Here is a 26,553-nt window from a genome sequence, read left to right as displayed (position 1 = left end):
AAGAAAAGTATAAACCAATAAGTGAATTGAAGAATTAGTAAACCAATTATTCAACCTTCTCAAACCTTCATAGTGAAAATTTTGTTATTATACTACGAATATAATCTTGTAGTTTTTAAACAACTCAAATAGTAGGCTAAAAGAACACATTTAGGCCAAGGTAATATTATTTAATAAGATATAATATGGTAATATTATTATATATAATTAATAGGGCAATTTTCGTAGTGAATATTAAGATTTATGTGACCAGTCAAACAGGTTAATAATGATAAAAATATATAATATTTGTATTCCTATAATTTATATATATCTTTTAAATATATCTTTATAGCCTGTCATACAATACAATACAATGTTAGCCAAAGTAATATATCACAGACCTGAGGGGCAAAAACAACTTCTGCTAAACTGTGCCCTCATTATTAGCACTTAGCAAGGCAAGCATGGCCAATTCCAGTCTATTGATGCCCAAACAAATGAAATGAGAGGATGGAAATCCTGCTCACTGTGATGCGGTTGGGCTCTGAATTAGCTAAAACTTTTTCCAGACAGATAATGCAATTCTTAATATCATAAACTGTTTTCCTGCTTGGATCAATGACTGCAGCCACAACTCAAGTTAATTAGTCAGTATTTTGTGTTGCTGTCTAACCAAGCAATGCGTTTATGCTAGCTAGCCAAACTGGCTAACAGAGCTGAACTGATCAGAGTCACTGAAATCAACACTGCCCTTTTTCTTTTGTTGTTGCAAAAGATTGATATTGATTTGATCTGCAAATCAATAATGTTATTTGGTATGATATTTATAGTTCTTGTGTTTAAAGCTTTTCTGTTGTTGTTGTTGTTGTTGTTGTTTTTAACTGGCAAACTGTTGTAGAAACAGTAACTAGCCAGCTAACAAATCAATGTGGGCTTTGTGTATTTGGGCCTGGATGGGGGCACAGTTGAAAAATTAAACAAACCATTCTTCTGCTAGAGCCCAAATACAACCCAAGGTGTTAAAAAAAAATGAAATGCAAATTACTGTGCATGTTCATAGTAAATAAAGATATAAATATATATATGTATATATATATATATATATATATAGAGAGAGAGAGAGAGAGAGAGAGAGAGAGAGAGAGAGAGAGAGAGAGAGCGCAATAAAAAAAAGCTATGCCAGTTTTTCTGAAAAACCCCTCAGTAGTGTTCAGAAATGCGTAAAGAACTTATAAAACCCCTTTATTATCCCACCGCTTCAGACACCTGAGCCCTCTGTGATTTTTGATCTTGCGAGGGAGAACGTGTGAAAAGAATGAGGTAGCTGTCAGAGTGAATCTCAGCATGCATCTTACCACTGACAAGCTCCATCTCTCTGCTGATTCCTATCTTTCTAGAAAGATTATTCACTTTAAGACAGATTTCTTGTCACAGAGTGCAGATGATTCCAAGAATAAACAAATAGAAATAGTGGGGGGAAAAGCCGTAATCGCTTATACAATCATTCACAAATAGACTTGCTGCTTTTTTTTTATTCATCCCTAAATAAATATCTGTCTTTCTGCATGTGAGCATTTTAATCATGTGTGCAGGGGATTTTGTCTCTTTTTTACAGACTGAATCCTCAAACACCTATGTTGGGATAACAATATGTAGAATCATAGCAAAGAATCCAAAGGCCATTAAATGTGCACTGAACATGCTGACCAGTGCTCTATGTCTCACAGCTCTGCATAGCACAAGGAACATGATCAGCAAAAATTCTAGCAGTGCACAGTAAATATACTAATCACATGCATCTTCAGACTCTTGCATATGCAACACCCACATACAGTATGGCATACATATAAAGGTGAAAAATAATTATTTTGTGTGTATGTGTGTGTGGGGGATAGAGTTAGGGACAGCTAAACAGATGAGTGTCTCTGTCGGTCTCTATTACTCTCGTCTAACACTGCTCCCTGGTGGTGAAGCTGAAATTGTGCTCTGATGGTGTTTTATTGCCCTCTGGTGGAGAATAATGAATAAATACATTGAACAAAATTATAAACGCAACACTTGTTTTTGCCCCCAATTTTTATGAGCTGAACTCAAAGATTTAAGATTTTTTCTATGTACACAAAAACCTATTTCTCTCAAATATTGTTTACAAATCTGTTTAAATGTGTGTTAGTGAGCACTTCTCCTTTGCTGAGAGAATCCATCCACCTCACAGGTGTGGCATATCAAGATGCTGATTAGACAGCATGATTATTGCACAGGTGTGCCTTAGGCTGGCCACAATAAAGGCAAAGGCCACTCTAAAATGTGCAGTTTTACTGTATTGGGGGTCCAAAAAGCAGTCAGTATCTGGTGTGACCACAATTTGCTTCACGCAGTGCAACACATCTCCTTCGCATAGAGTTAATCAGGTTGTTGATTGGAGCCTGTGGAATGCTGGTCCACCCCTCTTCAATGGCTGTGCGAAGTTGCTGGATTTGGCAGGAACTGAAATACGCTGTTGTATACCCTAATGAGGACGATAAGCATGCTGATGAGCATCCCTGAGACGCTTTCTGACAGTTTGAGCAGAAACTCTTTGGTTATGCAATCTGATTGTTACAGAAGCTGTCCAGGTGGCTGGTCTCAGACAATCTTGGAGGTGAAGATGCTGGATGTGGAGGTCCTGGGCTGGTGTGGCTACACGTGGTCTGCGGTTGTGAGGCCGGTTGGATGTACTGCCAAATTCTCTGAAACGCCTTTGGAGACGGTTTAAAGTTGAGAAATGAACAACAAATAAAATGCTAAAATAAAACCACTGCCCGTCCCAAACAAATTACCACCTGGATTTAATAAGCAAATAGGTAAGAGCCTGTTTTAGCTGCCACTAAGTTATTTAACCCTAACTGATACAGTGAGTTGCTTCTCATTTCTTTAACAACCATGTAGAAAAACACATTCTGTGGTCATGGAAAAGATATTATTCTGCTTCAGAAGGGTCATATTATTGGCACGCATCAAGCAAAGAAAACATCTAAGGAAACTACTAAATTTCGGTTAAGAACTGTCCAACGCTTTATTAAAAACTGCAAGGATTATAAGGAACCATCATCTTCGAGGAAACGTAAACATTTGGTGAAATCAAATCGTCAAAAAACAACAGTAGAAATCATGGCTATGTTTAATAGTGAAAGTAAAAACATTTCCACACGCACAATGCGAAGGGAATTCAAATGATTGAGACTAAACAGCTGTGTAGCCTTAAGAAAACCACTTATCAGTAAAACTAATCAGAAAAAATGCTTCGATTTGCTAGGGACCATAAAAATTGTACTCTGGAGCGATGAAAGAAGGTCACGTGGTCTGATGAGTCCAGATTTACCCTGTATGTATTTATATAATGTTGAATACATTCAACCATTCTAAATTATATAGGTATTTAAATCCATGATATCCATATACTGTATGCTGTATGACCATTACAGCCCCATGTCCTTTTTTTATGTACTATTCTAGATTTTGTTCCATTTTACTATTATAATATCACTCATTCCATCAGGTTCCAATTTTACAAAGCAGAAAAGTGTGACCTGACCAGGAACATTTCAAATAACAGTAACAGTATACTTCTCTTTTGTTAATTATTTTATTTTTATTAAAATGTAATTAAGAATTATACTTTTTACAACCAGTATACATCCCAAAGCATATTATCATTAATAAGTTGGCTCTATAGGTGAGCAGCAGAACCATGCCTTAAGTATATCATTAGAATATTAATACTATAAATACAAGTCCCATCATCCTAGGTTTCATGAAACATGCTCTCGTGTCATTCATACTTGTATGATTTACAGGAAGTGGTAACTAAGTGGTTAAGACATTGGACTTCTGATCTAAAGGTTTTGAGTTTAAATCCCAGAACCACTAAGCTGCCACCCTAGTGCCTTGAGCATTAAAGTTGTAAATGTAATCTAATGTAAACCATTATGACTTTAATAAAAGGTAGACAAGGAAAGACTGGGATCCAGTAGAAATGCTATCACTACCAGAATATATGTATTCAAATAATAATAAACGGAAAGTCATTACTAGTTATTCAAAAGTATGAATTTTGTGGATGTGAAGTATGAGAATGTGTGTATTTGTGTGAATTATTCTTAGATGGACTGGTGTATCAGAATAAAGTGTTGAGAAATGAATTATGTGTTATAATCTACCTATAGGTTTCAGGTTACTTTATATGGCTTAGCTGTATTAAAAAAAGTAATCGGAGCTCTCTCAAATTATTCACTTTTTCATTTATGCACTCACTCTATTAGTCAGCATGTGTCTATTCATCAGCTAGCTGGGGTTTTTTTTCAATCATTTTTTTAATCAGCCAGAGTCCAGCTTGCCCTGCACTCGTGCCAAATTCAACAAAACACAACAGATGTGGTGGCCTTATAGACATAATGAGATGGGGAAAGATGATTTACATAGCTTCAGTCACTCAGCTACAAGTACTACATATTACTAATAACTTTGGCAAATCCTCAAATCAATAACAATTTATACACTTAATTTAATCGGCCTTGTAAATCTAAAAAATAAAATAAAAAATAAACTCTGGTATAGTTTGCATCATTAAGTAAGATCCTTACAGTACCTTCCTCTCTCTTTTCCCCTGGTTAAAAGCATCAGGATGAGGAATATTGTAGAAGCAGCTCTGAGTTTCTTTACCAAACACTGAACATCTACAGCAGACAAAACTAACTCGCTGTCTGAGCCATTTTCATTTCATCAGTTTTTAGCACTTCAACAAAACACGTAATTAAAGAAGACATGCATGCAAAACAACAGTAAATGAAACAAGGAATAAACAAAAGTTTATTATTAGAGAAATTCCTATTATTAGAGGAATTTTTTGTAGTTTCCAATTTCCCACAGCATTTTATCTTTTCTTTTTAAAATTCATGCGCACTTACTCATAAATGATAGAGACAACTGATTTGCTTTACATTGCAGTTACACCTAATTATTTTCAATGAGATGAATGAGTCTGCTTTGTGTGTTACAGTATACATCTGAAGCTCCAGCTGTGTTCCACAAATCCACAAATGATTTGGATTTCTGTTTAACTAAAGAAAGAAAAAAAGCAAAGAGAACATACATACAGTATTTTTGTAGAATTCTATTTAAAACTAGCAATGCTGAAGTCAGGCGTTCTTAAAATAGCTCGTATTAAATATATTCACTCTATATAATCACTGAAGTTTAACTCCAGAGGAAGGCACTCGATGACCAGTTTAGACACAAATACCATTGCTAACATCCACCTCGGGTTTTTGAGAAACTATGAGAGCATAGATTGTTGATAGTGGCATGTAGTCATTACAAAGAATGTAAACAAATAAATTATTTTTCATATTTTTTTCCAGTATCCTTATGTTAATCCAGTTAATCCTTTACACCCAAATCTGCTGCTTGTGGTTTCTATGTTAAGTCAATAACCATGATGAAGCTGCACTGTAAGATATGAGTGACCCTCAGACACTGTCAGTGGGTCTAAAACATGTAGTTTTAAGAGACTGCATAATTAAAACAAGTGGATTTGATCGAAACTCTCAATGTCAAGAACCAGTGTTTAAACGAAGACAGTTCCTTAAACATGACACTTTCTCAAAATTGTTTACTTTTAACTGTGGCTAAAAAATATTCATTATATCATTGGATGAACCTACAATAATCAATGACATGAAAAAGGAAATAGTTGTTATTTGATAACAATGTTATCTTCCTGGACTTCAGCATTGCTATAATTAATCAAGCTAAACCAATTACAACAACTGCAATGCCAAGGATTGCTTTTTGCTCCCTTTTTGGATTTAATATTATCTCATTAACGAACACTGAATAATCTAGCCTCTTTATGTGTACTTTGTTTTTTGTCAGTTGGGATGACAGTTTGTTTTATGATGTTTATGATATTTGATTGATGTGCTATGAAGCACTAATGAAAATGTAAAGTCTGTAATCTAAAAACCACACATTTGATGATTGATCTTTAAAATGCAAATTGAGGTTTTGTTTGATAGTTTGCTTTTTTCTGCTGAATTCTACTTAGAATCTTTAATACACTTTGTACACCTCTATGATTCTATAGAGAACTCATTCCCCAACTGAAGAATGCTTGAGGTTCAAAAGAGACTTGAAGGAATTTTCATGATATTATCTCTAATAATGTTTCTTTACTCACAAAAAGCACCAGCTAAATGCAAAAGTCTCTACTGATTTAATTTGATAAATTTAATTGCTATATTTCACTAGTTTTAAAAACAATTTCCAAAAAATATAAGGAAAAATTAAATAGGCAGGGAACAATAATATAGAGCTCGATCTCCAATCAATTACATGTTCCTGTTTGTACGTTCATATAAAACCTGTACATTAGGTTTGTTTTATAGTGAATGCAGCTTAAAAAAATTTCAGAAGTGTTCTGACTGACTGAATTACTGTATTCTAATAATCTTCTGTGCAGTCACTTGTCCCACTGTGACACTTTCTCATCATCATTTACTCATTTATAGCAAACTCACATTTATTCACTAGGCCAAAAGAAAGGGTGGCAAAGTCAAGGACAAGTAAGAGTTAGTGAGATAAAAGTGTTTTGCTGGAAAATACTAAACCTTTTGGTTACTTGCAATTGCCGCAAGGGGCCTCTTGATGCCAGACAGGGGTCACGCTGTGATCAGCAGGCTGTGCTGTGGCATAAATTAAGCATGACTGTATTAGTACTGACATTCTACAAAAAAAGAGGTGAGCAGAGACTAATTATGTCTTTGCAGATTTTAGAAAATCTATGTCAAAGTTTGCCTAATTATTTTTTTTTTTTTTGCAACCCATGCCCAATAAAAGCAATATAAAAAAAAGATTTTACATGGCACTCTATTCCTGTCATTTTGTAGAAATCATGTCCAAGTAAATTAATTTTTGCAGTGAAACAATGCTACAAAATGTTAACCTAAAATACAATAGTTACTACCCATAAGTTATATTGGATCACATGAATGAGCAAATATTTACATAAATAAACTCACTCTATACAGTAGATGTTAATGAGCCTGTATGAACTAATAAAAATGATCTCAGACTATCTATCAAATGTGAACTACTTCGAATTCAAATCAAGCCTCAGACTTAGTGATTACAAACCTGATTCACCTCACAGAATAATGTGGTTTTGAGTTTTGAGTTACCCTAGCCTTCTTGTGAATTTAAACCTTACTCTGACCCCTCTCATCAACAACAGTGTGGCCAATAGAAGAGCTGATCATTGTAAGTTCTTTTGTTGTGTAAACTCTTGAAACCCTATCAGATCAGCCTTTTCTACAATACTCAAACCAGGATTGCACCAACAACCATGCTGTGGACAAAGTGATTGAGATCACATGTTGTCCTTCCTTTTTTCATTGCATATCCCAGCTTGTTAGGAAGCTGGGAGTCAGAGCACAGGGTTAGCCATGAAGAAGAGAGGGTTAAGGGCCTTGTTCAAGGAACCTATAGTGGCTAGGATTTGAACCCCCACAATTCAAACCAGTAACAGAGCCTTAACTGTTGAGCCACCGCTTCCCTAAAGACATGGTGTGTATAAAGACAAGTAAAGTGCTAAGAAAATCAACACAAAGTTGCCAAGAGTATCAGTCATTTCTTTTGATGTGTCAGAAAGTGGAAAAGAAAAGAAGAACAGCATGATTAAATACCTCGGTTCCCATTATGCCATCTTCTGAACAACAGAAGGTGGTGTAAGTTCACTGGGGCGAAATAAAGTTCAAATTATATAAAAGTAAAATAGAAATACAAAATATTGGACAATAAAATGACATTTAAAGATAAAAATATAATGTTCACATAGCAAAAAAAACTAAATATATTATTTACTAAATATAATTACTAAACAAGTAAATTATAATCAGTAAATAAATAGTAAATCAGTGAAGTTGGTGTTGTATGAATACTTTTATAAAATGTATAGACTTCACAAAAAGAACACAGGCATGTATTCTATTGTGATATTTTATTATATTATAATATATTGTGCACTTGTGTTTAAAGTCAAAACTCTTTAGACAGGAACTTACTGATGAGAGAAGAACACACTGTTCACTACTATCGGATGTTCTTTTGACACACAAAAACGAAAATTTGTAAGACTAAACAGTGCAGGTCAACATAGAACCTCAAATGCCCCATTAATAGAAAAGTTGTTGTAAAATGTAAACATTTTATAAGAAAGCCTTATATTTGCCAAACATACTCATTTTTACAACTTTGGACGAGTCAGTAATATTTGAAATATCTCCTCTAGACACTACAGATTTGGTTCTTCCACAAGTCAATGCAACAGAGATGAATGCTAGCATGCTGGACTTGTCCAAGTTTGTGTGTAAGGATCTTGGAAATAAATGGGAGGAAGGATTGTGGAGAGAAATAAGATTGGAGTAAAGGAGGAGAAGTAGGAGGACAAGATGGCTGGGAATAGAACTGATCATTACTTACGCCTGTTATCAGAGGTCGTCTCTCCCAAGGTCTTCAATGGCTTTGCTGTAGTACTCTAAACCAACCACGCTGCTCAACAAGAATTGCCCTTCCCACAACTTCAGCCACAATACTCCAAACATGTAGCATCCCAGCACACCATATCCATGTAAACAGTCCTGACTCCTACCTGCAGTGAGGAGAGGATCACAGCATTGACTGAGGGCCATGCTCAGGCTTTAGCAGAATAAAAAAAACTAAATATCGCTCCACCACACAGGACTGAGAGAAAATATACTGGGAGTTCATTTTGTCAATCACAATGAAGAAGCTGGTCTGGACGACCATGCTGCGCTATATCCTCTCTTGGCTCATAATGCACAGTGGGGACCTGGTTTTGGGATCGTATGCCTGCTTGGCCAATGGCACCACTCGCTCCTTCTTGTGTCTCGGAAGCAAAGTGCATCAGATGCCATGCCACATACCAAAAAATACAACATACGTGTGAGTATAGGAATTTTCAACATAGCACACATGCCTTATGCATTTACTTATATTGTTGCGTGCAATGTTGTAACTGTAATAGATGCTAGCTAATGCGCTTCCAAATAGGGAAATTATAAAGAACTGTAAAAAAAATAAAAAATGCAATAACTAAGAGAACTAAAAAGGGTAATAAATTCCAAATTTTGTTGTTAATCAGCATCAGTTCTCCGAGGTACAGTTTCTTAAGGACATATTTTTTTCTCACTTACTTATGTTATCTTTAAAGGTCATTATATATTTTAAAACACTGTAAATTTGTTGATGTTTTTTTTTAATTAGTTTTGTATTTTGAGAAAAAAATGTAATCAATAATGTGCTTTTTTTTTCTACTGACAGACAACTGCACAAGGCTTAAAATATATAATATATATATGCTTTTTATACTTATATATGTATCTATATATAATATATATATATAAAATAAAAGATACCTATTATGGCTTTGCACAGTATTGTATACAAGAAATACACAATAAAGCAATCAGAGGAATAACATTCTTACTATTCAGTACTATTCTATTTTTTTAACTGACAACAAAATTATGCTGCTTTTGTGATTCCTGAAACATATATTTTACACTCTCAAGGCTATTGGACTCCACATGCACTCAGTTCAGCCTTGGATTGAAGGGGTGGGTGGTAATAGACTGTTTTTAACATACAACTATACCTTTTTTTTCAAAGCAAAAGAAACTGCTTTCATTCAGCATATTTGACTGACTGAAAGAGAGCAAAAAGGAATGAAGAACACATGCTCAGCTTGTAGTCTCATTAAGCCTGGGAGGTTTGTTGTAGGTTCTATTTTTATGAGCAGTTCATGCTCATTTCCAGAAGATACCTTCCTTTGTAACAGTCAGCTTTAAGCCGTTTCATCCCTCACACTACCCAAACTACAGAGTGCTGCATTCCTGCCTGCCTTTGCATAATCCTTCATCCTGGCTACTTTTTATTTCATCCATTTTTGGGTGAGCACAGGGCTGAATACAGGAGCACTGCAGTATGGGTCTGAGCTCAATTTGCTACTTAGCTAGAACATACAGTTCTCCATTTGATAGGCGCTGATAGAGAAGACACAGAGCTGCAGATGGCTCGCTTCATTCTGAATAATATCCTAACCGCAGACAATCCAGACACATTCCTATGCTGACCAACCATGTGAACCTCTGTTACAATATCCCTAAGATACAGAGACACTATCACCTGTTTGTTTTTTATTTTCAGGTTTTCTTCTTTTTTATTTTTTTTTTTTTTATCCTTGTAAAAAAAAAAGTAAATAAAGAAATAAAAAGAGGACGTAGCTATATATATATATATATATATATATATATATATATATATATATATATATATATATATATATATATATATATATATATAATTACAATGTCATAATTCATTGCATGAACATGATCAAGAAAAGTCCAAAAACACAGTTTCAAAACACAGATAAAGACACGAGAAATAAAACAAAAACAAAACAACAATGCACTGGGAACTTGTAGAACTTTAAATGGAGAAATGTATCCAATCAAAATAAATAAAAAGAATAATTAAATAAATATTAATATATGTATATGCATACACACACAGTATATACACAAAAGTATTGGGACGCCTGACTTTTCCAGCTCTAGGTGGTTCTTCCCCAAACCTTTACCCCAAAATGTTTTTTTGGATGCAGTCAATTTTCCGTTCACTTGAACTCAGAGACCCAACCTGCTCCAGCATGACAATGCTCCTTTACACACAGCCAGCTCCATGGAGATATGGTTTACATGGGTTCTGACCTCAACCTGACTAAACACTTCTTAAACAGTTAATGGAAGAATTTATATAATGATATAATATTATACGTTTAAAAGTTTAATATATTTATAATATTTATAAATGTTTAAAGAATTTATGCGCAGTTGTTCACACGGGCAAAACAATGGTCAAAATATTAATAGCAAAATATTAAGCTGCTAATAGTCTTAACTACAAATCAGGAAATCAGTGATTAGGAAACCAACAAGATTTAAACAATAACTCCCTGCTCAATCCTGCTTCTATTTATGAGCTTCTTATCAGGCCCCTGATGGGATTATTTGGTTATCTGTTCGACAGTCTAATCTTAAAAGTAAAAAGTCCCAGAAGATACTTTAGGAAGATTTTGTGCTGGTTTTAGTGTGCTGAGTGTGCTGAGTCTACATCAAACATTTTAATCATCATCATTATTTTACCTTTGCGTAAAAGAAGGCTGTGCATTTCTGAAGTTCTAAAGTTAACAGAAAAACAGTTCACTGTTGCAAAAGAAAAAATGCAAATGTTGATACAGGCGAATCAAGAGTGCGTTTATTTATTTTTTTACTCATTACTTATACTTATTATTTATTTTCTGACCAATGACTTGTATTTAAGATAATTAAAAGTGTAAGAATCTGGCGTTTGGAGACTGTTGGTCTTTTGTTTTTGTTTTTATTCTGCAAGGAGCATAAATGTTTGTGTAATGTTTGTTTTCTGACGAGTGTATGGATTATTACATGTATTATCACTCAAACTTTGTAGATCACACACCTAATATATACAGAATATCTCATAAAATGTGTTCTTTCATGAAATTATTGTTAGACCTATGGCAGCATCATAAAGGATTTGTTCATGTGCAGAGGAGGGACATGGGGTATATCAGTAGAAGAATGCTGAGGATGGAGTCGCCAGGCAGGAGGAAAAGAGGAAAGCCAAAGAGGAGGTTTATGAATAAGGTGAGGAAAGACATGGAGGTGGTAATTGTAAAAGAGTCAGATGTAGAGGACAGGGTGGTATGGAGATAAATGATCCATTGTGGCGACTCATCCTAAAGAAAGCAGCCGAAAGAAGAAGACAATGACAATAACGAAGCTTACTGAGTAATGAAATCTTTATAACTTACCACTCAACATGACATTTCTCCTGAGCTTCTCATGGCATGATTATGTCAGTCTTGTAAAACTTGGTTCAAGCTGGGTTACAAAATGTTTTCTGTTCTTCGTTTCCTGTTCCTGTTTTTTTATTTTATATATACACACACACACACACACACACACACACACACACACACACACACACACACACACACACACACATATATATATATATATATATATATATATATATATATATATATATATATATATATATATGCAAAGATTTTCATGAGTTAACTCGTGATTGATCACAACTTAAGTAATTATGGGGTTTTAAATTATGTAAAACATCAGGACTCCAAACAGAACTTTTGCTGTGTTTCCACATGGATGGTTTTAATTGCCGGATGTGTGCATCATGTCGAATTTTGGTGTTTGATTTAAGATATATATATATGAGTAAAGAAAGGACTTCTTCTTCTTCTTTCAGCTCCTCCCATTAGAGGTCGCAAAAGCGGATCAGCCGTCTCATTACACCCCTGTCCTCTACATCTGCCTCTTTCAAACCAACTACTTGCATGTCTTCCCTCACCAAATCCATAAACCTCCTCTTTGGCCTTTCTCTTTTCCTTCTGCCTAGTGGATCCATCCTCAGCATTCTTCTACCGATATACCCCGTGTCCCTCCTCTGCATATGTCCAAACCATCTCAATCTCGCCTCCATCACCTTCTCTCTAAAACGTCCTATATGTGCTGTCCCTCTAATAAAACCATTTCTAATCCTGTCCATCCTCGTCACTCCCAGAGAAAACCTCAACATCTTTAGCTCTGCCACCTCCAGCTCCATCTCCTGTCTTTTACTCAATGCAACTGTCTCTAAACCATACAACATATTAGGTCTCACCACAGTTTCACTCTTGCAGATACCCTTCTATCACAAATCACTCCTGCTATCACTCTTCTCCGCCCACTCCACCCTGCCTGCACTCTTTTCTTCACTTTACTTTTTTCTTCACATCATAAACCATGGGGACTCCTGTCTGACCTCATTCGTCATCCTTTCCATCATCACTGCAAACAGGAAAGGGTTTAGAGACAATTCTTGATGCAGTCCAACTCCCACCTTGAATCAGTCTGTCGTTCCTATTGCACACTTCACTGCTGTCACACTGTCCTTATACATGTCCTGCACCACCCATACATACTTCTTTGACACACCTGACTTCTTCATACAATACCACAACTCCTCTCTTGGCACCCTGTCGTATGCTTTCTCCAAATCCACAAACACACAATGCAACTCCTTCTGACCTTCTCTATACTTCTCCATCTACATTCTCAAAGCGAATATTCCAGAATCTGGTTAAACAATCTGGTTAAAAACTTCACTGCCATCTCTCCTAAACATCTGCATGCTTCTACCAGTATGTCATGTGGTCCAACCGTCCACTCTTCCTCCTCTTAATCATTGATCTTACATCCTCCTTACTAATCCTATCCACTTCCTGCTTCACCATCTCCACCTCATCCAACCTTCTCTCTCTTTTATTTTCCTTATTCATCAGCTGTTTAAAATACTCCCTCCATCTTCTCAACCCACTCTCCCCACTAGTCAACACATTTCCATCTCCATCCTTTATTGCTCTAACTTGCAGCACATCCTTCCCAGCTCGGTCTCTCTGCCTGGCCAATCGGTATAAATCCTTTTCTCCTTCCTTAGTGTCCAACTTCTTCCATCGCCACAGCCCTCTTTACCTGCTGCATCTTCTTGTACTCCTGTCTACTTTTCTCATCTCTCTGTTGATCCCAATTCTGTTTCGCCAACCTCTTTTTCCTTATGCTCTCCTGCACTTCCTCATTCCACCACCATGTCTATTTGGCTTACTTTCTCTTTTCAGATGTCACACCAAGTACCTTCCTAGCAGTCTCCTTTATCACGTCTGCAGTAGTTGCCCAATCATCCATCACCTCTTTACCAAGACCGAGCCTCTGTCTGACCTCTTCCCTGAATCTCACACTACAGTCTTCCTCCTTCAGTTTTTACTATCTTGTTCTTTTTTCAGTCTTCACTCTCCTCCTGTTCTTCTTAACCTCCAACGCCATCCTACAGACAGCCATGCAACGCTGTCTAGCCACACTGTCTCCTGCCAATATCTTACATACTCCAATCTCTTGCAGGTTGCATCTCCTGCTTTGCATATAGTCCACCTGTGTGCACCTTCCTTCACTCTTATCCGTCACCATATGCTCCTATTCCATTGTGAATAAATGTGTGTTGTGTGGAAGGTTTTAATTTCGCCTCTTTTATGTTTATTCTTTTATATTTTTTATAAAACTGTTCAAACAGAAATGCAAGCTGCATTAATCGCGCATTAATAAAATTAGTGCCATTAAAATTATATTAATACCATTTATTCTATTATACATAATGCCATTTATTTCTAAATACAGTGTTAAATACAGGGTTGCACATGGTTAATGTATTTAACACTGAAAATCGTTTGTTAATAAGCATTCTGTTTATGGTCAGGGAGATCAAGCTGACTCAGATCATCTTGTTTCCAAGTAGAGCAATGTCATCACTTCATGACCTCAAGCGAATGTGAGTAAAAAATATTAGAAAGCACTTTATTTTGTATGTTTAAAATGGTTTCATGTAAATATTCTGTATTTAGTCTGAATTAAAGCTGTTTAGTCTTCACTGCAGAGAAGGGACAAAACAAATGAGATATGATTTGCAGAAATGCAGCAGCCATAATATGATGAACATAAAGTGTAAATTAGACTCAAGCTTTGGTTTAGACCTAATGTGACCTTAAAAGTAAAAAAAGAATAAGTGCAATGAAATGTAGGTTATATACTGTAAGAACTATTTCCTCAGGAAGATCATTAAGTAAGTAAACATCTAGCAGATATGTGAACTGTCCTCCAACTAAATTAGGCCTTTAGCACTTTAGTTTTATAATTGTTTGTGCTGCTGTTATCAGTGTTAAATGATCATTATGGCTGTTATCACTCTCTCAGAATGGTGTCGGAGAACGGAGCCCTCCAGCGTATTGAAGCTTATGCATTTGCAAACCTGACTAAACTGGAAGAGATGTATGTTTTAGCTGGACCCAGTGAAGCCATTCTATTGTTTTCTTTTTTTGACATTATATTTCCTCCCATGAGGAATTACATTCTGCTTAAAAAATTTACAAATAAATATCAGACAACAAATACAACAAAGCATTTGAATATTATAATCTGTAAGCTCTTATATATAAAAGTATTCAAATCTTTCATATGCTTTTCTCCATTACAGTACTATTACTAAATCGAAAAGACTTGTCAGTATGGACAGAGACACATTTTGGGGACTTCCAAAGCTGAGATATCTGTGAGTATTACTTTTCTTCATACTTCTATAGCAAATGGAATGCATTCCCACTGGAAGTTCTGTCTAAACTTAGTGGTAAAAGTGCTGTAAAATCTCAGCAAAAGGCAAGAAACAAAACCTAAAAAATATAGTGATTTGTTGGTTTAATTTATGAACAAGTTTTATTAAATCTATATTAGTGTGTTTGTGTACATTTCAGAACTATTTCAAACACAGGTCTGACAGTCCTACCTGACTTCTCCAAAGTCCAGTCTGCAGCTTTTGAATTTCTGTTGTATGTATATATTTTTTTGATTGTATGTATGTATGTATTTATGTTAGATAGATAGATAGATAGATAGATAGATAGATAGATAGATAGATAGATAGATAGATAGATAGATAGATAGATAGATAGATAGATAGATAGATAGATAGATAATTTGTATATAAGTATACATTATATGGACAAAAGTTTGTGGACACCTGAACATAAAACTCCTATGAGTTGTTTTGTTTAAACATCCTATTTCACATTTATTCCCCATTTGCGGTCCTAATAACCTCCAGTCTTCCTGAAAGATGTTTCAACACATGTAAAACGTATCTACATAGACCTTGCATTGTGTACAGGGGCATTGTTATGCTGGAACAGTTTTGGCTCTCACAGTCTAAGTAAATTACTGCATCCAAAGGCAATTCTCTACAATTGTGTGCATCCAACCGTATGGTTTGGCAAAGAATTATGGTTGGAAAATTCAGATGTCCCAATAATAATTTCCATATAGTGTTTGTAAAGTGTACGTTAAGACATGAAAACATCACTGTAAATTAGCTTTCTTTGAAATTTTGTTTTGTTTTTAGTGACCTAGAAGAGAACATGCATATTGAAGTGATACCCAGCAACGCTTTTGAAGGACTTACCAGTGGCACAATAACTACACTGTAAGTAGGTTCATTCTTTCTTTCATTATCTGTGATATAATAAGCAACACTGTGTGGTGTCACTTTGATTACTGCTCTCACATCTTAAAGGAGACTGACAAAGAACGGGATCACTGAAGTGGACAAAAATGCCTTCAATGGCACCAAAATAGAAAAACTGTAAGCGCCCTAAAAAATTATTTGTTTGGTTATAAATACATATATAAAAACTTCTCTATAAAAAGTTAATCTCTGACACAACCTCTGCTCTCCCCCAGGTTTCTCATGGGAAACCAACAGCTGAAACTTATCCACAACTACGCCTTCCTCGGTGCTGAAGGCCCCCTCGTTCTGTAAGCATGAGCAGCTCTCACAGTCAACAACAATTCAACCAGCCAGCTGCATCACACAATCCAGCAAGAGCTTTTACACCACGGCCTACACAGCTTCCCTTTATGTAGTTATTATACAAGGTTTCTCCACTGTTTAACACAAGCATTAAAATATCTGCATTTCACATGAGCAATCAAAAGTTAATTAATGAAATACTTACCTACGTCTGTAGAATTCTGATCCCCTAAACTGAGAAAGAAATTGAAAACACAAACCCCAATTCCAAAAAAGTCAGGACACTGTGTAAAATGTAAATCAGAACAGAATGCAATGATTTGCAAATCTTATAAACCCATATTTTATTCACAATAGAAGATGTTTAATGTTTAAACTGAGGAAATGTAACATTTGAAGTTATAAAAGGCACATCTCTGATGGTATGGGAGTGCATTAGTGCCTGTTGAATGGCCAGCTTGCCCATTTGGAAATGCTCCATCAATAAAATCATTGCATTCTGTTTTTATTTACATTTTGCACAGTCACACAACTGTTTTGGAATTGGGGTTGTATAAGCATTTTCTGAATTGCCAATAAATGCAAATATAAAATACACAGATACTGTAGATGAGGCAAATTCAAAACTGCAATGGTTAAACTAACAGGAGAGGACCAAGGATGCAAAGGTCTTACTACACAAGTTGTTTAATTTGACTTTCCGACACTGAAGTATTACAGTAAAAAGCAGCTCTAGTTATTTATACTTCACCAAATGTTTAATGATATCCAAGCATCATTAAATTTACATTGGTAATGCAAACCCAGGTAATGTACCCTCTAGAAGAAAGGGTAAATGATAGAGAACTCTTTACAAAGACGTAATAAAAAATTTATGAATTTATTCTGCACACGTCTTTCATTAAAAAAATATTTTATAGTCTACACCCAGACTAAGATTTCTATTGTGAGTTTTCCAATCTTTCTTAAGACAGGAACACTTATTGTCTGTGGTAATTGTTCCTCATCTATATAAGCAGTGAATTGATATTGAGTTTATTTAAAAAAAGACTGAAGTACCCTGTTTATCATCACATGTATAATCATCAGCTGCAACTCCAAGCTACAGGGATAATTAGTTGATAGTATTTTTCTTTACCTGAGGCAGATGTGCTTGTTTATACAGGGACATCTCTCGCACTGCAATCAGTTCCTTGCCAGAGAACATGCTGAGGAGATTGAAGCTGCTGATTGCTACCTCAGTCTACTCTCTGAGATGGTTACCCAACCTGGAGATATTCGCAGAGCTCGCCCAGGCCAACCTTACTTACCCCAGCCACTGCTGTGCCTTCAAAAACTTCAAAAAAAGCAAGCAAGTACAGCAGAGTCATGGTGCACCCATGCTACATTCTAATTTATTTATTTAGGAGATGTTTTTAATCAAATGGACTTAAACGTGACACAAAGTCAAGGTAATACAGTCGAAGTGAACAGTGGGTTTTGGGCAAAAAGCTTTTAGTGTCATTTTAAACATACAGAAGGACTAAAGTTATATATTTTATATATATATATATATATATATATATATATATATATATATATATATATATATATATATATATATATATATATATATAAATTAGGCATGTAACGAACAAAAATTCATGGTTCAGTACGTACCCTGCGTTTTAAGTCACAGTTCAGTTCAATTTCAGATTTCGTTATGGTTATAGAGAAGAAATGCTACACACAAAATTTCTTGTCATTTTTTTTATTAATGCAGTTTATTATATTGAAATTTGAACAGTTTACGTTTTTAAAACAATATCAAATAAAATGCCTGCTTGTTTGAATAATATGTAAAATAATATTAGATAAAAATAAATCAAATTATACCAATACACTTTTTACTCAATTTAGTTAATATAATAATAATATTAAAAATAATTCAATTGATTAAATACAATTAAATAAATGAAAAAATTGTGTGTGTGTGTGTGTGTGTGTGTGTGTATGTATATATATATATATATATATATATATATATATATATATATATATATATATATATATATATATATATATATATGTATGTTAGGGATGCACCGAAAAAAAAAAATTCTTGCCCGAAACCGAAAAAGAGGAAAGCAAGGCCGAAAACCGAAACACCGAAAGAAATTATGGCAATTATTAATACCATTGCATTTATGGCTATGACTGTGTACTAACCTTACTAAAATCAAGGCATTTCAATTGCATAAATTAATATTAAAGTTTCAAAGAATAAATCAATTACAAATTATGAAAATATTAATTTATAGCACATTGCAATAATGCACAGGATAAAATAAATAAAAATTCAAACTCAAATGTTTAACTTAAATGCACTCATGTGTACATTAAATAATAATGTAAAGGCCCTCTGGCATGCTGAAAGGTTGTAAAATTAAATATGTTCTTTCATAAAAACAAAGTGCATTCAGAACAAGTGCAACTGCTTAAAGATACAACAATACAACACCATCACTGGGAAACTTCCTGCCTTTTCAAAAACGTCCACCACAGACGGAGTGCGCATGCTCGGAGGGGTTTTGCTTTTCTGTGCCGCGTTTCTCTCATATTCAGCATAGCGTTCGGGATGTTTGGATTTCAGCTGATAAATTAAACCCGACGTGGAGAAAGTTTTTGCAGACGCACCCCCATCTTGAAATTTCGGCATTACATGTTTTGCAAAAAAACATGTTCGGTGGCCGAATATTCGGTGCATCTCTAATATATATATATATATATATATATATATATATATATATATATATATATATATATATATATAATATGTTGACATCCTATTCATTTCTGTCTTCTGTTTTCTACCCACAATGTCTACCAGATTTTAATAGATAGAGGGTAGATGTCAAAATTGTAAAATCGTATGGGTTTTGCTTTGCTGCGCTAGACTAGATAAGGGTGCTGAGTAAAGATAGAGAGAGGGTATTTTATATTAAGTTAACCAGGAAGGATGTAAACCTTAAGGATTCGTGCAAAGTTTCCCTGTTCAAAGCAATTACGAAAATGATACGAGTTTAATCCAACCTAATACACAAGCAGGCCTACAAATGGTCTTAATTTGGACCAAATTTGTTTTGTCAGTGGAAAACTAGAGTGACCATATTCTCAGATATCATTTTGTACATAAATTTGAAATGATTTAATATCCCAAATGCTGCACCATATATAGTGAATTTGTCACATTCAGAACTGTGAGTCATAATATATTTAATATGGAATTTACTAGGATGGAAGTGAGAACTTTCTTAATATAAAAGGCAACTCTTGCACTCCATATGATAAAACCCCACCTCTGGAAGCCTGTAAAGCAATAAGGTAAAACACATGACTCCATGAATCTAACTTTATAAAAAATTGACCCACTATCTAAATTGTGACTCTGTGAATCCTAATCTTTATTGTGACAATCATAAAGGTGCATTTTGGATTTTCATTATAAATAGAAAGGTATAAATATGATATAAAGGTATAAATTAAGGCAATATAAAGGTATACATTTGTTGTGCATTGTGGGCACTATGGGCTTGTAGTGATCCCCCTACGGGGGGATCCCCCCCCCCCACTATGGGATTGTAGTGATCTGGTAATCTTTAAAGCATAGTCAGGGGTTCAATTATTTTTTTTGTTTGTTTAATTGGTCACTTCTATCGAGTTTAAATTAAACAGCAATTTATTACTTTGCATAAGCCCTATTAATAGTAGGGCGACATTTTGGAAATGTCTTTGTAATCATATGCATAGTTATAGTTAATAATTTTGCATATGATTACAAACAAATGTCCAAAATATACAGAGAAATAGTCACAGTAATACTGTCCCAGACATATTGTCAACATTCCTCAATACATCGAGTCTACATAAAGTGTATTATGTGTACATACAGGTCAGAGAAGAACCATTTGTGTAACGATTCCACCATCCGCAACCAGGAGCCATACTTCTTTGAGGAGCACTGTAAAGATGTGATAGAGGTGCGCTGCTACCCTGAGCCAGATGCCTTCAACCCGTGCGAGGATATCATGGGCTTCACCTATCTGCGTGTCCTTATCTGGTTCATCAGTGTGTTGGCCGTCTTGGGAAACTTCACAGTTCTGTTAGTGCTCCTCTGCAGCTGCACAAAGCTGACAGTGCCCAGGTTCCTGATGTGCAATTTGGCATTCGCTGATTTATGCATGGGCCTCTACTTACTGATAATCGCTTCTGTGGATGTAAGAACAAGATCCCATTACTACAACTACGGCATCGAGTGGCAAATGGGTGCTGGGTGTGGCACTGCCGGCTTCCTTACGGTTTTTGCAAGCGAACTTTCTGTATACACGCTAACAGCCATCACACTGGAGCGCTGGCACACCATTACCTATGCCATGCGCCTGGAGCGCCAACTGCGGTTACACCACGCGTTTGGTGTCATGGCTTTTGGTTGGCTCTTTTCAGTGCTCGCTGCTCTAATGCCAGTGATGGGTGTGAGCAGCTACATGAAGACCAGCATCTGCCTACCCATGGATGTAGAAACGGTGTCATCGCAGGTATACATCATGCTACTGCTCTTTCTGAATGTGATCGCCTTCATGGCTGTATGTGCCTGCTATGTGCGAATCTACATCACAGTGCGCCATCCTGCCTCTGTGCCCGATAGTGCAGATGCCCGTGTGGCCAAACGCATGGCCGTTCTAGTCTTTACTGACTTCCTGTGCATGGCGCCCATCTCATTCTTCGCCATCTCGGCAGCTCTCAGGCTACCACTCATCACTGTGTCACATGCCAAGGTGCTGCTTGTCCTCTTCTACCCTATCAATTCATGCGCCAATCCTTTCCTGTACGCATTCTTTACCAAGAGCTTCAAGCAGGACTTCTTCGTTCTCACAAGCCGCTTGGGCTGCTTCAAATCACGTGCCCGTATCTATCGAACAGAAACATCTTCTCTGCATAATGGCCGCCTCAGCTCACCCAAGAATAGTGATGGGACTCTATACTCACTGGGGCATGTTACTTACCCCCACTGACCCACAAAACTTTCCAATGTCATACACTATAAGCTGCTCTTATCTACATACGATCTGTTCCATGCTGCTTGGACTTCAGAACAGACAAAAAGGAAATTAATACAGCTGTAGAAAATTCCAAACACTCAATTCACTGAGGTTTCTTGCTTTTTCTTAGCTTTTATCTCAACTCTTTCTTTATTTAGCACATGCAGTATGTTCAGTGTCACAGTAACCTTGCAGTCCAGATGTTATAACAGAAGGGACTTGACTCAGTAGGCCTCCTAAACATTTAATCTTTGATTTACATACACGTCCTTGACTACACCAGTATGAAACATGAAGGCAGTCATACTGACCAGGCTAGTGGTCATTCAGTGCAGATTCTAAGGCACCTTATCTATGCACCTGCACTCATGTTGGGCAACAAGACCCAGAAAAGTTGATCATCTTCCTCCTTGAAATTTCAGTTTGAGAGAATAGGTGGGAGATGGGAGACGTGTGGCAGCTGGACACTCTTGAATGAAGACACACAGTAAATGGAATTTGATACGATGATATGCCTCACGTATCAAGGCCTGGGGTTCAAGGCTACGGGTCAAGGGCTTTGTGGACAAAAAAACCACACACAGCGAACATCCAAAAATATTCAGCACCAAATAATACATGTATAAATGTATGTATATGGTTTATTTTGTCCAATAGCTTACTATTTGTGATAATCAAATTTAATTTAAAAAGCATTAATATAGCTGTTAATATGCTTTTGTTGTGATTTGTAGTCATGTATAAACAAAGTAGTTTTTTTTTTCTTTTAGAAGGAAATAAATAAACTTGATTACTCCTGTATCTCTTGTAGTCTATTTTAGCTGTTTGTTCAATACGCCATATAAAGGAGATCATGGGTTTATACATCATGCTTCAATCAGCAACGAGCTATAGTGATGACACTAAAACTGCACATGCACAGTAACATCCTGCAAAAGCCTGAAAAACACCAACTTAAGCACACACATCAATAAAATCAGATTTTGTGTTTTGACAGTCATTTTTATCATCATTAGGAATTTTTTTTAAGCAAACACATTTTAGCTGAGAAATGTTTGATACAAAATGTAGGAGATTCCACTTACTTAAAAAAAAAATGGCTTCCTTTCCACATGAATGAATCACCCATTAAGACTGTTTTAGCAAAGACAATGTTTTATCTATTGTGAGCATTATAACATTAGATCTTTATGAAATAGCAGAATAATATAATTATCTGTCACAGACATAAAGAACTGAGAGCTGACTGTGACGTTTCAATTTAGATCCGCTGATACATTAGTGTTTATTTCTTAGAAATAGTTAATAAACAAAAGGACTTTCAAAATACCATAAAAAGCTATATGGTATTTTTACTCATAAGATTTACCAAAAGAAATGTCACAACTGTCCTCACTCTCATCTACATGCGCAATTATTCAAAAGCAATTTATTATCTTTTACCACTTTGAAACACCAGGTGGCCTCCCTGCTCAATGTAGCAAATATAAACCTTTTTTTCCTTACAAAAATCAGAAACAGGCAGAGATAAAAGAAACCCTTTTTTATTTTAATACCATATATAATGCAACAATTGCATATCTTTGGCAAAAATAAACTTTATAAACATTTTATTAACAGAGGTTAGCTTACAAAACCAAAAGATGGAAGTCTGTCAGACAGACATGGCAGACAAAATGCAAGCAAACTGATTGGCAGCTCTAAATTAGTGGAGCATAATAATAATAATAATAATAATAATAATAATAATTATAATAATAATAAAACAATTATCACTATGCTGTATCACAGAGAGAGAGGTCAGATATTCAGAAGTCAATATTCCTGTTTTGGGAGAAGCAAGTGGCTGCTTGTACAAACCTTTAAATCTAACACTACAGTTTTGTCGCTCTCCTCAAAACCTCCTCTAGTAATACTTGCATCCTGTGTTATCACTATGTACAAATTTAAGGGGGAAATTGGCAGCAAAAAGTGTTTGGGCAGAAACTTTACAATGGCAACAGTTAAAGCGATGCAATTAAATAGGGAAGAGTTAAAAGATCGCATCGAGACATTTCGCTGAGTAGCTTCACAGGTACCACAGGACTAGTGAGCTCGCACACACAGGACACAGGACATAGAAGATGTCCTTATAGATTTTAGTAGCACCATGGCTTAAACAGGCTCAGTTAATTGCTGTAGAAGATACCTGCCTGTGCGGTGCAATCGTTCCTGATCAGAGCTTAATTTAGCCATCACTTGAAAGAGATGAGTGGTATTTCACTGACTTAGGCAGTTAAAACTTGAACTCAAACTGAAACAACAAGCAAAACAAAAAAATAAAGATGAGGGTTGCAAAGATAGCGGTGGTACCCCTGACGATTTCATGAAAACGAGACCAAAGTGTGAGTTTAGACAGAGAGTCAGAAAAGTCCAGCACTCGTGCCAAACCAAGTCCTGGTAGTAGCAGGTTCTGAGGATATCAGTTTCCTGTCTCATCAGTTTGGCTTCCTGTAGGTCCGTTCCCATGACTTCCTCATTTGCAGAGCTGCAGAAAGGCAAGTGTTTTGTTTTGTTTTTTTCCCCCTTTCTTCCCACAGCCGCTTTTCTTCCAGAATCCACATTGTCTCCAGTTTCCTCTGGAGCCAGAACAACTCTCTCGAGGTCATTTGTGCAGCAGAGTGCTACATCCAAGCCTGAAGCACAAGCCCCGTGCATACAGCTCCTACTAAAGTCCACTGAGAAGACATATATAAAAAAAAAAAAATAAAAAAAAACTGCCCTCTGACTTCTCTCAGCACTCGTATCAATTCAATCAGACATCTAGGAGTCGTGACATGGATAACAGTGATGCTTAAAGAAATGGGCTACTGAAAAGAGAAAGGAGTTCTTGGTGAAATCCGCCGCACTACATTGTGTCCTATAGTGGCATTAAATGCTAAATGTGACACACTTAAACGCATGTGGGAATTAATTCTGGATATGTAATGGCACGGGACTACACTTTCTACAGAGTTAATCACCGGATAAATACTGAAGTGAACTCAAAGAGCCACAGATCCACTTTCATGCTGTTCCCTCCACTAGAATGATACTGCTCAGGGAAGGGTGGGGTCCAATCAGGATGAAGAGGAAAGTCACATGGATTTGACATCATAGCTACGAGTGCACGGTGCTCCAGGGGACACGTCATCTTTACCAGACGGAATACAAAAAAACGGCAGTACAAAAATAATATAACTACAAGTATTTAGGTCAACTAATTATTGCATTTATCTTTGTATCATATTTCTTAACTGAAGTCTTATGATCCAAAATCAATGGCACTTTTATATCTTTTTCTTTTTTTCTTATCTAGCTTTTCGTTGTTATAATGAAGCCCAAGCCACTTGTGAAAGTCATGCATTCATTCTCAAGATATATACATTTGTTGTTTGTTTTTTTTGTTTTTTTGTTTTTTTTAAAGAGGTGGAAGCATGCAAATCTCCTCTGAGTTTTTCCCCCTGCCCCAAAGTTCTCTTTTTTTCTCCCCCTCAAACCCTTTTTGTTGTGAACGCAGGTTGGTGAATGAGTCGATTTTTTTTTTTCTCCTAATCTTTTCTGTACAACAAAACGAAAGCATCAGTATGGCTTTTCTCTCCTGTGTTTGTGTTAGTATTGCCTGTTGGATGAGATGATTGGAATATTTTGAGAAAAGAAAAGAAAAAAAAAAAAAGGATTAATTTCAAACAAATTAACTTCAACCAGAGGAGAGAGGCCGGAACAGGCCACAGGAACGAGTCACATAGTAAGGGGTGTAAAGGGATATAAAGGGTGAGCAAGTTAAAGAGCCAGGCTTCATTTTCTGTCCAGCTTTCTGCTCTTGCGTCTTGAGGCACCGAGGCTGGTGCAAATACCTGCTAAGTGCAGGAGCGAGCCAGCTGCCTCCTTCAACTCATCATCCACCTCCGGCTTTGGATCATGTCTGGCCCTTTTTAATGAAGGGTGGCTACTATTTGCTTTTTCTTGTTGCCCGTGTGTTGCAGTGCTGGAACCCGTCGTTTGCTGAGGAGAGGGAGGTATAGGGACGCTGCTGTAGTTGTGGTCCTGTTTTGGATCCCGGCTTACCACCACCAGATCCCTCCGGGAAAGATCAATCGGCCCCTCTTGCTCATCTGAGACAGAGAGATGATCAGAACGACTAATGAAAATCTCGTCTAAACCTCGAAAAGGGATATGTACACATACGTCTAGACACATCTAGACACAACAACAGATGGAAGACAAAACGAGAGGAGAGGAAATGACAAAGATGGATGAAATCTGTATAATGGCGCTTTCTTACATGGGTCAATGTTCTGCTCTGAGGCAGACTTTAACAGCATCATGGCAGTGGCAGCATCAAAATCACATTCTGAAACGAGAAAAAAAAAAAAAAGAATCGAATGGACACAGGTCTGACTGTCAGTGCACGGTCTTGGTTTGTGTCTATGTGTGTGTGCGTGAATGAATGAGCCACTTTCAGCCAGAGTGATCCTTCATTACAAAAGCACCAGTGCCTTGGTTGTCAAGGTTACAAAATACAGGCAAGAGATGGCATTTGCACTCGGTGTGGCCCAGCAAAGGATGAGCGGAACAAAAGGAGCCGAGATGAGTGATCTGCTTAAATGTGTAATGATAGATTTGCTAATGGTGTGTGAAGGATATGACCCACTTAAAGTCCTTCAGAAGAGAACGGATGCTCGGAGGCACTGTAGTTAAGTCCACTTACCCTTTAGAGAGTAGCCTTGCTCCAAGGAGAACAGGTGACAAGGAGGAGACGAGGCACTGTGGAGAACAGAGAGACATTCATTACCCACAGTGCAGCCACTGTAGCTTTAGGGCTACACAAAACAGACAAAAATAGCAGGTCGTGATTATATCGTTAAGCATATTGCTTGCAAATGATCTGGCTTGCAACAGCTTCGTATGTTGGGGT

At 36.3% G+C, this 26,553-nt stretch overlaps 3 protein-coding genes across 5 annotated transcripts in view; 2 read left to right on the top strand and 1 right to left on the bottom strand.

The window, feature by feature from the left end:
• The window catches only part of pigf (phosphatidylinositol glycan anchor biosynthesis, class F), a 218,768-nt gene that overhangs the window by 36,137 nt on the left and 156,078 nt on the right, over window positions 1–26,553 (top strand). The window lies entirely within an intron of this gene.
• fshr (follicle stimulating hormone receptor) lies at window positions 8,629–22,418 on the top strand. 3 transcript variants are annotated; one of them, XM_083556514.1, is made up of 10 exons: window positions 8,629–8,982; window positions 14,440–14,511; window positions 14,934–15,008; window positions 15,214–15,288; window positions 15,488–15,562; window positions 16,132–16,212; window positions 16,303–16,371; window positions 16,470–16,544; window positions 17,705–17,890; window positions 20,471–22,418. In XM_083556514.1, exons 1-10 carry the CDS (start codon window positions 8,801–8,803, stop codon window positions 21,588–21,590), a joined length of 2,010 nt encoding a protein of 669 aa, XP_083412640.1. In that variant the 5' UTR covers window positions 8,629–8,800; the 3' UTR covers window positions 21,591–22,418. The 3 variants fall into 3 exon arrangements, with proteins under 3 accessions (XP_083412640.1, XP_083412641.1, XP_083412642.1); XM_083556516.1 differs by lacking the exon at window positions 8,629–8,982 and adding an exon at window positions 11,673–11,768; XM_083556515.1 differs by lacking the exon at window positions 15,488–15,562 and having other exon boundaries at window positions 8,630–8,982.
• foxn2b (forkhead box N2b) overlaps window positions 23,146–26,553 on the bottom strand; it is a 14,141-nt gene continuing 10,733 nt past the window's right edge. The window contains exons 4-6 of the mRNA XM_083556620.1: window positions 26,347–26,402; window positions 25,921–25,989; window positions 23,146–25,750 (exon numbers count right to left, since the gene is read on the bottom strand). Of these exons, the coding sequence (XP_083412746.1) occupies window positions 25,434–25,750; window positions 25,921–25,989; window positions 26,347–26,402 (442 nt within the window). The 3' untranslated portion in view covers window positions 23,146–25,433. The remainder of the gene's footprint in view (window positions 25,751–25,920; window positions 25,990–26,346; window positions 26,403–26,553) is intronic.

This window comes from Silurus aristotelis (genome assembly GCF_946808225.1).
Source record: "Silurus aristotelis genome assembly, chromosome: 12".
NCBI lineage: Eukaryota > Metazoa > Chordata > Actinopteri > Siluriformes > Siluridae > Silurus > Silurus aristotelis.
The sequence above is the reverse complement of the archived record's forward strand: the minus strand, read 5'-3'. Positions and strand labels throughout refer to the sequence as shown.